Genomic DNA, 16,979 nt, shown 5'->3' on the forward strand with positions numbered 1-16,979 from the left:
TGTATTTATTCATGTGTGTATGGACAGTGAGGACTGGTAATGAGAATAGGTCCTCGTGCCCAGTCTCCACACTGTCCATTAATAATAACGCACAGACAGGGAGTAAATGAGGCCATGGTGAGATTGCTCTTGCACTGAAGGCTCATTTACTTGTTTTATTAGAGAGGCACAGAGGACTTCCTGAAACAAGAAAAAACTCATTTGCAATTGGATCATAATTCAAAAACGACTGGCCCTAAATTTATGCTGTTGTAGAAGAGAGCCCAAACATAGATGCTTCCACAGAGCCCTGATAAAAACTGTGTCTATGGCATGAATGGAGCAATAGGACAACTCATCTCTGGAGGAAGCATGTCCTTAGACTTAGATAAACTTTATTCATTCACAAGGGAAATTGATTGGTCACAGTAGCTTAGTCGCACATAAAAAACACTGTAAGAACCACACATAAAAGAAAGATTCAATAGAATAAAATAAAATAAAAATAAGTAAAATAAAATCTAGTAAAATAAAATAAAAATGGTATTGTGGTGGCCCACAATGAACAATGAGAGAGACATTCACCCAGAGACTGTACCTTTAAGGATGTGAGGGTTTTCGAGTACCAGTTCCATGTTTACGTTGTGTGTGGCAGTTCTTACCTGACTCGCTGACAGTACTCTGAAGTTTACAGAAAGTGGAGAGTAAAGTTGACTCGACACATCTCCGTCTCTTGTCTCGTCACTTATTGCACTCCACAGTATAAGCAAAAATGTACAAATTAGCATATGGACAAATGTACAAGAAATAGAGACGGAAGAATTTATATACACAGGGATGATAGTAAGGTGCAATAGTGTCCATTAACATGACTAACATGGAGTTATCTGTTACAGAGAGGTGAGTTGTTGTACAGATGGACTGAAAATGGTATGAAAGAAGTCCTGTAGCGTTCAGTGTGGGAGCGGAGCTGGATCAGTCTGTTGGAGAATGAGCTCTGTTGTCCCTCTATCTTCTGGTGAAGTGGGTGTGACGGATTTTCCATGACGGAGAGCAGTTTGTCCAGTGTCCTCCTGTCCCTCACTATTAAGCTTCCTTGAAGTTTAGGAAGTAGAGTCTACTCAGTCCCTTCTTGTACACAGCATCACTGTTGTCCCTCCAGTCCAGTCTTCTGTTCATGTGGACTCCCAGGTACTTATATTGATCCACTACTTCCCAGTGCCCCCTGATTGCGGCTGTGCTCCAGAGATAAAGACAGAATTGGTGCAAAAACAGTTGTAAAACAATTATTCCCTAATTCCTCATGTGTTTCTACTGCAGTAGCGGTGATCAGCTCAAACAATCTGAAATAAAACACCCGCATTAGAAAGTGTAAGTACAAATTGAGTTGACCTGTTTTTCAACTGAATGCAGTTTATGACCAGTTACAAGAGACAGAAATAAGCAATGATGTCTGTCACAGCCGAGATTCACAATCATGCAGGTAAATGTAGATCCAAAAGCAAAGCTAAAACCAAATTCATTTGAAGTTTTCTCGCACATGTTTCATCCAAGTAACTTCGTCAGTTCTAAATGACTGGTGGAGAGTTTAGATATTTGTTAGGAACATCTGTTGGTGGTGCACACCTGAAACTGACATGAGTAGGGTCTGTTAACAACTCAATACTCACTCTATACTCACCTTAACAATTAGTGGTTCTCTAACAACCCCTCAATGGCCAGAAACTCTTAAGACTTAAGATGTGAATTGGCTTAAACATTTTGGGAACATTAGGATGTTACATGTGTTGCACAGCTGATAAGTACTCAAGTCATTCATTCATTCATTTTCTGTGACCGCCTGTGGAGGGTCTCCAGTCTATCACAGGGCTAACACATAGAGACAGACAACCATTCACACTCATATGCACACCTACAGCCAATTTAGAATCACTAATGAACCTAGCAGCATGTCTTTGGACAGTGGGAGGAATTTTATTATTTATTTTAGTGTGGCAGCGAAAAAACATTTACATTTACATCCCGCTCTGTAAATCAGGGCGGGATCAGCGGCAGTTTTGCGCATGCGCCATTCATTTGGAGTCTTGACGCGGAGTGATGGGGTCTCTCCTGGTCTCTTCTCTCTGCTGCTGCGCGGGGCTCCTGTGAGACTGACCGCCTGTGAGTGCTTTGGGAGTATATACAGTCAATGTTTGGGACGGGGTGGAGGGGCTCACGGGAGCACCCGCTGCTTGTTGAGGACAGTAACTGAAAACCGATATGTGCTTTTACGTCAGTCTCCAAGACACCAGAAAAGTCTCCAATAAAACCAGAAAAAGTCACTTAATTTGTCGCTAGTCGCTTTTGACTAAAAAAAAAAAAAAGTCGCCAAGAGGATTTGAAAGTCCCTGCGAGAAAGTCGCCAAGTTGGCAACGCTGCCTCGTTCCACTGGTTCAGCTTTGATTTCTGGCCTGCACCATTTAATGCATGTCGTACCCTCTCTCTCCCGTGATATCCTGCCTTGTTTTCGCAGAAACCATAAAAAAATGCGTAAAAGATTAAAAATTAATAATATATATATATTTTAAAAAGTATTCGAGGAATTGTTGTGTCACATTTTAAGGCAGGCGAACCCATGGGCAGGAGGCAGAGTAACTGGCTCACTTAGTTTATTTACTTAAAGGGGCAGGAGGGCTGAGGGCTGAGGGCTGGTTGAGAAGTTAAAATGGAGGATTCGGCTGATGGCTGATTTTAACAGGGCAGAAACTGAGAGGAACTGAGGGAAGCCAGGCTGAGAGGGGCTCATAGGAGGTGGGAGCTGAGGAATCCAAGTAAAGGTATTCCGACAGAACAGGAAATCGCCCTTTTTGGATAAACAGGAAATGGAGAAAACAAGACAACATCTGGAACTAGAACTAACCACTTGGTTAGAGTCTAAGTTCGGCCAGTGTGGGGATTGCAGCCAATGGTGATTCCCGGTATTGAGGGACCCTAGGCAAAGATGTATCTGTGCTATACCCCCAGTCCAAACTAATTTGGGAAAATATAGAAGGGGTACCATAGGGAGGGTTGTAGAGTATTGTAGTTGGACTTTCATAGGTATGAAGCTGTTGTTGTAAAATGTGCCAAAAAGCTGCCATCTGAGCGGCCCAAACAATTGTTTGGTTTGACTTTCCCGACAGAGTGCCCCCCGCTTGTAGCTGACTAGAAGATTGTGATGCTGTTCAGCTGGTGAGGCGCTGTCCTGGCTTCTCCACGCCTGTCTCAACAGAGAGAGAGCAGGAGTGCCTGAACACAAAGGGGGAGGAGAGGTAGGTCCAAACAAACTAAGTAGCAAAAAGTAGTGAAAATAAAAAACAAATTGGTGAAAACTAGGATGGTAAGGTGAAATATTTCAACAGCTTACTTAGCCTATATAGCTAAAAAATGAATAAATGTTGATACAGTAGCATGAAAAGTGCAGGATAGAATTGAAAAAGTTTGCAAAGCCGACAGTAACAGAAAACAAATTATATTAAACCTAATTTCACACGAGAATGATTGTTAAAGAAAAAAATCATGCCAATATTTCTTAATTTTGATTTAATATAACATTGCAATTTAAAACAATTGTGTAGACAAGTGTAGTAAAATGTTTAAAAATTTCTTGCAAAGTTAAAAAAAGTGGCACGTGCAATTTGGCATCAAATTACTTATAATTGCAATACATTCATCAGTTTCTTGTTACGCCTCTGGTAACAGTTGTTTGCATCATTTCATGAATGAAGCTGCACTAACTCCGACTGACTGGCACTCTGATCCATTAATGATCAACTTCCGTAAACAGCAGCTCCTCTGTCGAAAGCCTTGAAGATTATATAAGAAGTGAAACCCTAACCCTAACCCTGCAGACAGACAGTCAACTGGTGAACCTGAGCTGAAGACAGGAGGAAACCACAGGAGGAAACCGCAGAAATGTCCGCGTGTGAGTTTGAATCGCTGGAGAAATCTCTGGAGTCACACCTTCCGGAGGCTGAGCTGGCGGAGGTGAAGCGCATTTTATTCGGGAAGGAAACAAAGTGAGTTGTCACCTTTATGTCACATTATCTAACTGATCCAAAACTTGCAAGTGGTGTTGATCTCTCTTTCTGTGTTGCTTTCTCTGTTGAATTTGTTCCTGGTGAATCATTATTCTGCTGAGTGGACTTTGGTCAGGTCAGTCGGAGCTGCGGGGTACAAAGTTTTCACCAAAGAAAGGCATGCTCAGAAATCTGAAAACATCCTTCAGCACATGATGTTCTTGGTTTGGTAAACATCTCACAGTTGTGCAGAGGACTCGGGAAGTAATCTGACCCTTTCACTTTAGTCACACATAATCAGAAATGATAGTACTTTGGTGAAGCTCCTTTGACAGTAGTTACAACTTTTAGTCTTGGGTCTTTGGACACCTGGATATGGTCAGTTTGTCCCATTATCTCAGGCATGGCAACGTGGCATACCCAGAGAGCGTTGCTGAGGTGGTCTTCCTTCCAGCAGGTTCTCCTATCTTTGCACAAGACACAAGACTTCTGCTGCTCCATGACAAGGGACTGACCACTTGACCACCCTCTTGCTTGGTTACTCAGTTCATGCCCAACTCTAGAAAGAGTTCTGTTGGTTCAAAATGTCTTTCATGGTTCACAGACTACATAGGTTGGCTTTTGGCCTGACACATAGCGTTGACTGAGGTCTTTGTTCTCCTCTCACTTGTTCCTTAAAGCAAAGGCCTGAAAGGCACACACAAAAAAAACAAAACACTCTGTTCAGTGCTCATGAGGAGTCACTCTCTCTCTTGCAGAAAGTTGGACCTACCGGCATGTGCCGTGGAAGCTGCCTCTGAACGGGACTTTGAGCTGAAAGGATACAGGTTTGATGCGTTACAAGAACAAATTAGGCCGCCCAGAAGGATCCGGGTGGGACTCATTCAGAACCGCATTGTTCTTCCAACTGATGCTCCCATCCTGGACCAGGTTAGGATTTATACACCTGCACACAAACCTTCAGTAGTACAGAATGAGTAGAGTAGAAACACACACCTCTAGGCATTTGAAATGACCAAAAGCACAATCCAAAACGGCTGATTTAATACTTAACAAGAAATTGTGTTTTATAAGCTTATCATATGTGTTTATGTAAAATATTAGTATAAAAATATAAAAAAGTACAGATGATTATAGATTACAAATATAGTGTACAGGATATACTATAGTTATACTTATATCAAAATTAAAAAGTACAATTAATATTCCCCCCACGTGTCTGAACAGACTAGTATAAACACTTTCTCATTGCACTCCTTTCACAGATCAATGCCATACATAACCGAATTGGTGAAATGGTCGAGGTCGCAGCCATGTGTGGTGTCAACATCATCTGTTTTCAGGAGACCTGGAGTGAGTTGACTTTACAAGAATCCTAAATCTAACACATTGCAGAATAGGAAGTGAAAGAAACTGACTCAAGTTATTCTCTTCATAGCCATGCCCTTTGCTTTCTGCACCCGCGAGAAAGAACCATGGACGGAGTTTGCAGAGTCTGCTGAAGAAGGAAACACCACACGATTCTGCCAAGAGGTGATTTTATGGCTCTTTGCCACAGTGCACTTGTTATGATTTATTGCAAGCTTAATCATTCTGTCGTGTGTTATTAGCTGGCCAGGAAATACAACATGGTAGTTGTTTCCCCAATTCTGGAAAGAGAGGAGCTGCACAACACTCTGTGGAACACAGCGGTGGTGATCTCCAACTCTGGAAACGTTTTGGGAAAGAGCAGGAAGAACCATATTCCTAGGATCGGAGACTTTAATGAGGTTTGTTGGTGAGATCCAGCTGTGTAGAATTTAAAAAAAAAAAAAAAACACAGAACAAAACAAAAAAAACAAACAGATTTTTTGAATTTTTTTAAAAAAAAATTATATATTCAGTCTACATATTATATGGAGGGCGACTGCGGCCACACAGTGTTCCAGACACAGTTTGGGAAGATTGCTGTGAACATCTGCTACGGGCGCCATCATCCACTCAACTGGTTCATGTACAGTATGAACGGAGCTGAGATCATCTTCAACCCTTCGGCTACTGTTGGAGCTCTCAGGTAAAGGACGGAGTCATTATTATCTCTGGAATGGCTGGATGTACCTGCTGGATAGGCCAAGGAGCGTCCATGTTTGTTCAGTGTGTACAGCATTCAGGGACCTTGTTTAAGCAGTGTCTGGGCAATTAAGCATCAGAGTACTTTAAAGCCATTGTCCTCATGATGTCCGAGTGTAATAGTGCACATTCACATATTCAGAAACGAAAATGTCAGTCAGACTGATTAAATGAACAAAGCCTGGGGCTTTGGTGGACTCACTAGAGGCCTTATCCCTTTTTCTTTCTGGTCCACTTATCCAAGGTTAGGTTGTGTTGGGGAACAGGCTAAGCAACAGATTCGCTCCTGAGGTACTCCCAGCAAATTCTGGGTCTGCTCTGGTGTTTTCTCCTCCCAGCTTGCCTTGTGGCTCAGCTCCCACTGGACCATGTTCACACTTCAATACAGCCGTTGCACCAGACCTCTAAAAGATACTTGAACTCTGTCACTTGGGGCAGAAACAATCCACACTTTTCCAGCAGAGCCCAATATTGTCAGATTTGGTGATGCTGTCTCTGACCACTTCACACTCGGCTGCAAACCGTCACAGTGTGTACTGAAGGTCAAAGTTTGATGAAGTTAACAGAACAATATTATCTGTAAAAGGCAGAGATGTAGTTCCGATGTCCTCTTAATCCTTATGGCCTTATTTGCTATTGTTTACACGGATCATCATTAATAATCTTCTCTCTCTACAGTGAGCCCATGTGGCCCATAGAGGCCAGGAATGCCGCTATAGCTAACCACTGTTTTACTTGTGCCATCAACCGTGTTGGGACGGTAAGCCCTCTGCAGTCTGTCTGCACTCATACTCGTAGATAATTACGCGTGAAATCAAGTAAAAAATTCATCTATTTTGCGTTCTTGTGTTTGATGCAGGAGCATTTCAAAAGTGAATTCACATCTGGTGATGGAAAAAAAGGTAAAAAAAAAATTGTCCCTAAATTCAGGAGTTCATCATCATTAGGAATGTAGGAATCCATGAGTAGTAAGCTGTACACATAACTGACATGTGTCATCAGAGTACCAGTTACAGACAGCTCTCCTGCGTTTTGCAGCTCACCACGACTTCGGACATTTCTACGGGTCCAGTTATGTGGCTGCTCCTGACGGCAGCCGCACCCCGGGGCTCTCCAGGACTCGTGACGGTCTGTTAGTGGTTGAAATGGATCTCAACCTGAACAGACAAATCAGCGACAAATGGAGTTTCAAGGTAAATTCAAGAAAGCATTACTCTGAGTTTTGTATTTTGATCATCAGAATGGGCACTATTTAATTTTGACTATGTCAGATCTGATTTTATTTACAATCTCACAATTTGACAATCATTATTTTATGTATTTTATAAATGTATTCTGGGCCTAGAATTAGGCCATAACAAATTATAGCGGTGAAGGCGACAAGCGCAGTGGGACTACTACTCATCTTGAAGGCTGTGTGTTAATTAGTAGTATTTTTATTATTATTTATATGCTGCCAGTATGACTTGATATCTGCACCTTTCTATACAGATGACCGGGCGGTACGCCGAGTATGCAGAGGAGCTCACCCAGGCTGTTAGGCATGACTTCAAACCCAAAATAGTGAAGGAGTAGAGCTTATTCCACATATACAGTTTACTGTATTGTGGCCCATTTAAGCATGAAACACAGTAAATTTTGTTATTTTGTGTTTCACATTGGAGTTTGATTCGGTCTGCACTTAATTTTATAAAACTAAATTCAAACCATCTTCTTCATGCAGATACCATACATGAATTGATTTCATAATTCGATGAGCCTGAATTTCAGATCTGTGCAGTGGGTTGGTTCTTCACAGAGCAAAAACCAAATGAATGACAAGAAAGGGACAACACTACACCCAGAAACCACTGACAGTAGCACAATATACTTAAGTTACATGTAATGAGTTTCACTGCAATGTCTATGATAAATTTACCAGTTGCATGTATTGACAAAGTTTATTTCTTATGGATATTCATCAGTAAAAGTCCAAATTTTGTTTGTTTACTGTTATCTGCATACATTCAGAAATTTTAAAGGAATAGGAAATGGAAAAATACAAAGGTTTTGATATAATTGTCAATTTAGAAAATAGCATCTAGGCTCTTATATAAAACTATATCACAAACACACGTTCATAATCTACTGTAAAGGAGACTAACTTTTGATATAAAGCACATGTTAATAGCTTCTTTCACAGTGAATAAAAAAGGTCATCTGAGGAAATAATTTAGCAAGATGGGAGATGATCATGGTCCAGATACCATATAGGAGTAAGACAGCATCCAGATGTGATTTTATTCCTTCTTCAGTCATGTCGGTATATAATGATGTTGAAGGAGCAAGTAAATCAAACAATACTCATTTAAAATAAAGATAATTAAGGACTGAGCACATATAAGAATTGCAATTTAGTTTGATTAAAAAATAAAGGTTGCAGTTTATAACGTGCCGTTTATTCTCATCAAAAAGCTCAACCAGGGGGATATGACTTCACAGCTCTTGTAAAGTATTTTTATTTAAATAACATATGCCTGGTATGAAACGTGTAGTGCAAAAAACATATACATAATACCGACTTTTAAAAATCAAATAAAAGTGACAATGAGAAAAATTACCTTGTATTCATTGCTTTCAATCACTCATCACTCACTAACATGTTTCCACAACACCCCAGACTACGAGCTGCTGAGCTGTTTTTTTTTTTTTTACACTTTCCCCAGTGAGGTGAATGAAACCGTTGGATACATGTTTCTTTGTGTAAAGTTCTTCAGCCGGAGCAGAATATTGCATTGATCCTTTGCTGAGCACGCCACACATCAGAGCTTTAATTACCTGAGACTCTCAAAACTCAACTGCTTCCTATATTCCCTGTTGATAAATCATCTGAATAAAAAGTGAGCCAGAAGGAGCTTTAAAAGGCAAGTAGAGGTGGGGCTGGGGGTTACACACGAGCAGCATCACACCAACGCCAAACTCCACAAATAAAATGAACATAATGCATGTCGTCACCATCAGTCCTGAACTGTGTGCACTACTGTTTCCTGGTAATTCCTGTTCCAGGTCAGGTTTTCCACATTTTCATCCTCTGTTCACAAAGTGTGAACTCCTGAGCTCAGACAGATCCAAGCGTAGATAATGATGTTAAAAGTCTACAAAGACGATCAAATTCATGTGAACAATCTGCTTTAAAAAATCCATCTTATTTTGCTGAATCTTCCCGACAAGCTGAGACGTATTAGAATATATCCGTATATCTATATATATATATATATGCGTGTGTGGTCTGGCTTTTTAGCACCAGAGAGAAATCACCCGGTGGATCTGTGACAGCAGACAAAAGGAGATGTCACTACACTGGGGACCTGCAGCATAATGATGTTACTATAAGAACAAAATCTAGTTCCATAATCAGCGTCCATCAGCTCTCCTTAAAGACAAACAGAATGTCCTCGTCTGTCCCGTAGCTCCGCCGGGCCTCTTCAAAGTTATTGACGCTGGTGCAGCACACACCTGAATAGCAAACACAAACACCTGTCAGATTACAACTGAACACATACAGTATTAAAAGTCAGAGGTCATGCACTGCCATGCTATTGGCATAACGGTCCTCATACGGTGAAGCCTATTGACTTTGTCCGACTTTTTTTCTAGCACCTCCATGAGGTTGTCCTTTAGGAGTTTGTTGAATGGACTGCCATCAAATTTAAAACAGAAGCTCATGTCTCGTTTGGGATTAATGTGAATCACTTCCTTAACTTCTCATCTAGCATTAACATCTGGGACCGGTTGAACCAGCTATACACCCATGACAATAAATCTTACATCTAGCCAGTCATGTGTAAAGTGTCAAGACCTGGCCAGTTTTCATTAAAATAAGATGTTGATAAAATAGCACAGGAAAGAGTAATGAGATCTTCTACAGCAGGTGTAGCTGCAACTAGTGGTAGTTTTAGATCACATACTGGGTGTAAATATTTATCACAAGGATGGAGGAAGCAGAGTCTGATGTTGTACATACACCCAACTTTGTACGGCCTCTAGTCAACATTTGAATCGGTCCCGTACTTTGATGTTTACCTCATGGCATGCCCATCAGTCTCAGATATACTTGCTAACCGAGTTGCATTCCTGTCAATAATGATACCAGCTAAACACCTGTTAATCATTTGCTTTTTGACAAACTTGTTTTGAAAGTTTCTAATAAATAATAGTTTGTAACAACTAAACAGTCCTTACTGCTGACAAAAATCATCATCAGAGCCTTTTCAGTTTTAAAAACATCTCGACAATGTAAAATCTCTTCCAAGTCGTCAGAGCCTAACGGTGATGTCTTCATTTTTATCATATTTATACAAACACTTGATGAGCCCAAGTCAAATCTTTTAATAATCTGACAAATGTTTGACGTTTTTGCCAGCAATTAAAGATGCCGGTCAACCAAATGATTACACCACATAGTTTCAGCCCTACTCGGGACATCCAACACCTGATTTAACACAGCATGAGCATCTTTGATATTAAACCCCTGATAATGTAACCTTCTGCTCGTGGTTTGGACATATAGGATTACTCACGGTCAGAATATGCAGGGTTGTTGTAGAAGATGCTGCCAGATGTCCTGTTGAAGCCGCATACAACCACAAAGTGACCCTGGTATTCAGGCTTCCTGCAGAAACACTTCTGGCCCACAGGGAGGAAGCAGCAGTATTTGACGGGCGAGGAACACAGTTCGCATGTCAAGACCACTGCATTGACCAGCACGATGGCAACGTGGCCCTGCTCCAGGTGAGACTGGATTTCCTGAACTGTCACAGAACTGGCAGAAGATACAGTTAGATAAAGTTCACATAAACCATAGCCAAATACATTTAAACTAAGTTTTCACAATTACTGACGTTTAATCATAGTAAACATTCCATGTGTTAGGTTAATTAATGTCACAACTTTATTTTAAGAATGTGAAATGTCAGAATAAAAGTAGTGAGAAAGATTTATTTAAACTTTTGTTTCTTTCATTTTATTCCCAATGGGTCAGAAGTTTAAATACACTCAGTATTTGGTATTATTGCCTTAAAACTGTTGCAAATTGTAGCATTCCACAAGCTTCTCACAAAACTCTGCAGTTTTATCCCATTCCTCCTGACAGAAATGAGTTAGGTTTGTTCCAAATTTTTTATTGGATTCAGGTCAGGACTTTGGGATGACAGCTTCAATACCTCCACGTTGTTGTCCATAAGCCATTTTGCCACAACTTCAGTAGTATGCTTGGGGTCCCGGTCCATTTGGAAGACCCATTTGCCACCAAGCTTAAACTTCCTGGTTATTGTCTTGAGTTGTTGCTTTAACCCATTCAGGCCTAAACACTCTTCTGTAAACCCCCTCTCAAAACCTGAGGTTTTTCAGAATATGTCAACGCTTAAACCTTAATTTCTCAGGCTCTGTAGCAGATAAAACATGAGATAAAAAGCATTTGACAGCTTACTTCTTTGGCTTTCAACTTGACTGACTTGCTAGGGCATAATCTTCAAATGCATTTTTTTTAAAAATCAATAAACTCCAAAACTTTTGAAAATTTTGAAAATAAGTAAATATCTATTTTTTCAATTACTTCGTCAATATCACTTCCTTCACTTGAGTCAGCCATGACGGATCGCTAGCACGGTGTTTAAAATTTTCGATCAAAACATACTCCACGTGTAGGCTTATTTCGACCAATCACAAAGCGTTTTATTAGTCACATGAGTTTTAAAAAAAAAACCTAAGCATCTCTGTCACTCACCCAAGAATATTTCAGCCAATCACAGTGCATATAATTGGCCATGTGCCTCGAAAAAGACGACAACGCTCAAAATGACACAGACGCGTTTGCCGGCTTTAATGGTAACTACGCATAGATGCGTGATCCAGTCTTAAAGGTAAACACGCACAGATGCGTGATCCGGTCAGAATGGGTTAATATACTGCCTGGCCAAAAAAAAGTTGCCACCTGGAATTTAACTATGCAAATAGGTACTAGGCCTCCTATTGGTAATTACTGCATGAGCAATAATCTTTCAGCTGGCAACAAGTTATTTAACTCCAACTGACGCAATGAGTAGCTTCTCATTTCTTAAACAACCATGTCGAAAAACACATCCCGTGGTTGTGGAAAAGATGTTACTCTGTTTGAGAGGGGTCAAATCATTGGCGTGCATCAAGCAGAGAAAACATCTAAGGAGATTGAAGAAACTACTAAAAATGGGTTAAGAACTGTCCAACGCTATATTAAAACTGGAAGGATAGTGAGGAACCATCGTCTTCCATGTGGAAATCATTTGGTGTTGGTGTACGTTTGGTGAAATCAAATTGAAGAAAAACAACAGTAGAACTCAGGGCTATGTTTAACAGTGAAAGTAAGAGCATTTAAACACGTACAATGTGAAGGGAACTCAAGGGATTGGGACTGAACAGCTGTGTAGCCTTAAGAAAACCACTAATCAGTGATGCTAAGCTGTAAAAAAGGCTTCAGTTTGCTAGGGAGCATAAAGATTGGACTCTGGAGCAACGGAAGAAGGTCATGTGGTCTGATGAGTCCAGATTTACCCTGTTCCAGAGTGATGAGGGCATCAGGGTAAGAAGAGAGGCAGATGAAGTGATGCACCCATCATGCCTAGTGCCTACTGTACAAGCCTGTGGGGGCAGTGCTATGATCTGGAGTTGCTGAAAGTTCAGCAACATTATGTGTCCAAAGAATGAGGTCAGCTGACTACCTGAATATACTGAATGACCAGGTTATTCCATCAATGGATTTTTTCTTCCCTGATGGTATGGGCATATTCCAAGATGACAATGGCAGGATTCATCGGGCTCAAATTGTGAAAGAGTGGTTCAGGGAGCATGAGACATCATTGTCACACATGGATTGGACACCACAGAATCAGAATCAGAATCAGAGTCCAGATCTTAACCCCACTGAGAATCTTAGGGATGTGCTGGAGAAGGCTTTGTGCAGTGGTCAGACTCTCCCATCATCAATACAAGATCTTGGTGAAAAATGAATGCAACACTGGATGGAAATAAATCTTGTGACATTGCAGAGGCAAATCGAAAAAAAAATGTCACAGCGAAAGTGTGCTGTAATCAAAGCTAAAGGTGGTCGAATTAAATGTTAGAGTGTTGGAAAAATACAAGATTAAACTGTTGAAAAAGATATTCGCTCTCATCTTGCTTTAAATAGTAGGTGAAAGGTCCCACAGATAAGGCACGGATGCACCCAGTCTACAGCTCCTTTGTTATGACTAGGTGATTTCTAACAAGGCTGTCTCGCTAGCAAGGCTGTCTCTCTGTAATCGTGTCTAGGGCAGGACCTACTGTATAAAAGTGAATGTAACCTTGCTTTTGGCAGTTGATTCTGTACTTGCTATAGTACAGCTCATACTCGATCTCTCTTTTTTACGAATTAAATTCACTTTTTGCTTCCCTTTTTGTGGAGATTACTTTTGTATATACCTTTTCAGACAGCATGCACTTTTTTAGTTTTGTTTTTTATTGGGAGTCTCGCCATAGCCAAATATTTTTAACAACATCCAGACCGGCCGGCATAACTATGCAAGAAGCGGCCAGCGTGCGCATTGTTTACAGGAGGGAACAGCTGATCGCCCTGCGTAGCGCTGTGGTGTTCCCTAGGGACAGACATGAGATCCCCACGGAGATACTTCGTAAGACCTGCCGTGGATGCAGAGCAGGAAAACAACACTGAGAAAAGAAGAGACGCTTCACTTCTCAGCGCTGTTCTCCCCTCCATCACCATGGGCAACGTGAGATCGCTGCCATATATGACGTTCGAACTGGCCGCACTCTGCAGGCTCTGTGGTGGCGTCGGCCATGCTGCGTGGAGTGGTCTGCTGGAGCAGTGGCATCGCAGAGAGGGAAAGGAAGAAGCTGGATAAGATCATCAAGAAGTCCAGCTCTGTCCTGGGCTGCCCCTTGGACTCGGTGGGGGAGGTGGGTGACGGGAGAGTTCTGGCGGAACTGTCCTCCATGCTGGACGATGAGTCCCGCCCCCTGCACGGTGGCCTGGTGGAGCTGAGGAGCAGCTTCAGTGACAGACTGCTTCACCCTCGATGTGTGAAGGAAAGATACAGAAGGTCTTTCCTTCCTGCTGCTGTTAGGCTCCATGGCGAGCGCTCCTAATATGTGCAATATTATTACACCAGTCTGTGCAATATGTCTATCATCTATTTTCTATCTCTGTCATTTCTGCATGCTGTTGCAAACTGCAATTTCCCCATTGTGGGACAAATAAAGGTTTTCTTATTCTTATATCGACTCCTTGCTGCAAAGTTTTGAACGAGATTCCTGTGACTGTCATTCTTGATAAAAGAATTTCCCTAACATAGTGTGTGTGACCTCTTTTTTTGGTTGTGACTTTTTTTTTGGCCAGGCAGCATATATCCACATAATCTTGCTTTTTTACGCTGGTTTCGGAGTAGCGGCTTCGTCCTTACTGATGTAGGACTTGTTTTACTGTGGATATAAATATTTTTGTACCTAGTTCCCCAGTGTCTTCACAAGATCCTTTGCAGTTATTGTGGGATTGATTTGTACTTTTTGTACCAAAGTAGGTTCATCTCCAGGAGACAAAATGCGCTTCCATCGTCAACGGTATGGTGGCTTTGTGGTCTCATGATGCATAGTATTGTTTGTCCATATGAATGGCACCTTCAGACATTTAGAAATTGCTCCTAAGGATGAACAGGACTTGTGGAGGCCCAGTTTTTTAACTGAGGTCTTGGCTAATTTATTTGGATTTTCCCATGATATTAAACAATTTGGCACTAGGTTTGAAGGCACTAAAATACATCAACAGGCGCACCTCCAATTAACTGTCAATTCTAAATCAATGTTATAATTTCATGGATTTGTCCAAGTTGTTTATAAGGACAGTCAACTGTGTTTATGTAAACTTGTGACCAGTTGGAATAGTGATAAAGTGAATTCTGAGTGAAGTCATCATAAGAAATGACTCGTGTTGTGTAGTAGATGTCCTAACCGACTTGCAAAACCTTTAGAAATCTGTGGTTAAAAAATCAGTTTTAATGACTTCAGCCAATGTGTTTGTAAACTTTCAGCCTCAACTGTAACACAGGTGTTTCAGGGCTTAAGATTATTCAGTGTTATGCAAATGCCAACGAGTGAATATGAATAATAATAATAGTAATAATAAACAGAAAACTCACCATTTTTTCACCACCACACCTTTACTCTCTGCTTTAAGGAAGAGATCGTTTACTCTGTCTTCTTCTGTGTCAAAATGCTTCTTATAAAAGGACTGTAAACAAAATAAAAGACCAAAAAAGACACCATTATACACAGAGAGCTGAAACAAATAATTTTTAAACCACACTGTTTGCTTTGACCCTGAAAACTACCTGATTTTTAAAGCCCTTGTCTACACCCAGAGTCTGTGTGAAAAAGCAGTGTTTAATTCCTAGATGGCACATGAGGTAGGCCAGGTCAATAGTCCACACGCTCTCCGTCATCTTCAACTCCCAGATAGCAGTCTGAAACTCCTCCTCGCTGACTGGGTGGAGGTACCTGTGATATTAGTTAGAGAATGTGAACTCAGGTTAAATAAAACAGGAAGTACTGTATTATATGGTCACGATTATAGTTTTAAGAGCTTAGATAATGTACATAACGTAAAGAAATGGCCTATTAATTATGATTTTAGGGCTAAAAGTGTACATACTTGAGGACCATCTTGGAGCAGGCTAACCCACAGTCCCAGTGGTACAGCTGCCGAATGACAGGTACATTCAACAGGACGGTGTCATCTGAGAAAACCCATTGTGTTACTATTTACACATTAAAAACCGACTTATTTAAAACGGATCCTTTTAAAAAAAGTGTGTTATCTCAACTCGCATGTCGTGTCACTCACCTGTCATTCTGTTGTATTCTCTCTCTGAAGCGGGACGGCTAGCTAACTCAGATGGTCAGTCTTTTTAGAAACACTGAAAGAGAGGTAAGGTTTCTTCATCGATGCTAACTAGTTAGCACAACTGCTAATTTAGCTTCCAGGCACAACAGTGTTTACTAGTCTGTTTGGCAGCTCCGCTCCTTTAGCGTCGAGGCTAGGCGGAACATATACCACTGCGATACATAGAGTGGTTATGTAAATAAAGAAATAAGAAATATAAATAAGAAAGCTGAATTTCAGCAAGTTTTTATGACAGCACTTTTATCTGAAATGCTCTTCTATCCTAGTTCTCAGCTGTTTGCTAGCATTTTTTTCTTCGTCTGCTTTTGTTTTAATCGCGGTCATCAAACATTCGTGGAGGCTCAATACCGCCACCAGTCGGACTGGAATGTGTACCAAAATATTAAAAACAAACGAAACACTACAATGTTTTATCTAAGTTAAATTATTACGAAATGTGACTATGTAACTAGAAAATACGGAAAATAATTAACAAAAATTAATTTTAACAGGTTGCTATGACAGCACTTTTATCTGAAATCCTCTTCTGTCCCATTCTGTTTCAACATCTGCACTGAGCTGCTGGACATTTTCTGCCAGTCTATCATTGCCAGTGTCCTCTTCAATGCTGTGGTGTGCTGGGAGGCAGCACTAACAATATTATACAGCATTATATATTTAATACTTATGTAATATTACATATCTCATATCTCACTATATACAGTACACAATATCTATACATCTATATATCTATATTACAACATACTGTACCTTCATATCCAAATCTGTTATATATATATATATATATATATAGATAGATAGATAGATAGATAGATAGATGTAATCTGTAATCTAGATCTAATATATACAGGATAAACATTAAAAGTATTTAAATTATTTATCTATC

General features: G+C 40.6%; 2 protein-coding genes across 5 annotated transcripts; one reads left to right on the forward strand and one right to left on the reverse strand.

Moving 5' to 3' along the window:
• The first annotated feature begins 1,844 nt into the window (after nucleotides 1–1,844).
• On the forward strand, nucleotides 1,845–9,495 carry upb1 (ureidopropionase, beta). Of its 3 annotated transcripts, none has more exons than XM_084552013.1 (12): nucleotides 1,845–2,139; nucleotides 3,142–3,270; nucleotides 3,850–4,017; nucleotides 4,776–4,947; nucleotides 5,283–5,370; nucleotides 5,456–5,550; nucleotides 5,628–5,786; nucleotides 5,901–6,070; nucleotides 6,805–6,886; nucleotides 6,986–7,028; nucleotides 7,165–7,319; nucleotides 7,618–9,495. In XM_084552013.1, the coding sequence occupies exons 3-12, from the start codon at nucleotides 3,914–3,916 to the stop codon at nucleotides 7,699–7,701; spliced, it is 1,152 nt and encodes a 383-aa protein (XP_084408139.1). In that variant the 5' UTR covers nucleotides 1,845–2,139; nucleotides 3,142–3,270; nucleotides 3,850–3,913; the 3' UTR covers nucleotides 7,702–9,495. The 3 variants fall into 3 exon arrangements, with proteins under 3 accessions (XP_084408139.1, XP_084408138.1, XP_084408140.1); XM_084552012.1 differs by lacking the exon at nucleotides 1,845–2,139 and adding an exon at nucleotides 2,673–2,796; XM_084552014.1 differs by lacking the exon at nucleotides 1,845–2,139 and adding an exon at nucleotides 3,028–3,058.
• Nucleotides 9,481–16,459, reverse strand: gucd1 (guanylyl cyclase domain containing 1). Of its 2 annotated transcripts, none has more exons than XM_084552017.1 (6): nucleotides 16,034–16,459; nucleotides 15,842–15,947; nucleotides 15,522–15,687; nucleotides 15,330–15,421; nucleotides 10,686–10,927; nucleotides 9,481–9,621 (listed from the first exon to the last, which is right to left on the reverse strand). In XM_084552017.1, the coding sequence occupies exons 1-6, from the start codon at nucleotides 16,038–16,040 to the stop codon at nucleotides 9,530–9,532; spliced, it is 705 nt and encodes a 234-aa protein (XP_084408143.1). In that variant the 5' UTR covers nucleotides 16,041–16,459; the 3' UTR covers nucleotides 9,481–9,529. The 2 variants fall into 2 exon arrangements, with proteins under 2 accessions (XP_084408143.1, XP_084408144.1); XM_084552018.1 differs by having other exon boundaries at nucleotides 15,842–15,926; nucleotides 16,034–16,456.
• Nucleotides 16,460–16,979: the final 520 nt, after the last annotated feature.

This window comes from Chelon labrosus (genome assembly GCF_963514085.1).
Source record: "Chelon labrosus genome assembly, chromosome: 9".
NCBI lineage: Eukaryota > Metazoa > Chordata > Actinopteri > Mugiliformes > Mugilidae > Chelon > Chelon labrosus.

Excerpts from the sequence above, each read along its gene's own strand:
- upb1 (XM_084552013.1), top strand. The coding sequence starts at position 3,914 with ATGTCCGCGTGTGAGTTTGAATCGCTGGAGAAATCTCTGGAGTCACAC. Across the intron at positions 5,787-5,900 it reads GGATCGGAGACTTTAATGAG|TCTACATATTATATGGAGGG; the intron begins GTTTGTTGGTGA and ends TTATATATTCAG. Across the intron at positions 6,887-6,985 it reads CCATCAACCGTGTTGGGACG|GAGCATTTCAAAAGTGAATT; the intron begins GTAAGCCCTCTG and ends TGTTTGATGCAG.
- gucd1 (XM_084552017.1), bottom strand. Across the intron at positions 15,422-15,521 it reads ACAAGGGCTTTAAAAATCAG|TCCTTTTATAAGAAGCATTT; the intron begins GTAGTTTTCAGG and ends TTTTGTTTACAG. Across the intron at positions 9,622-10,685 it reads CAACCCTGCATATTCTGACC|GTGTGTGCTGCACCAGCGTC; the intron begins GTGAGTAATCCT and ends TTTGCTATTCAG.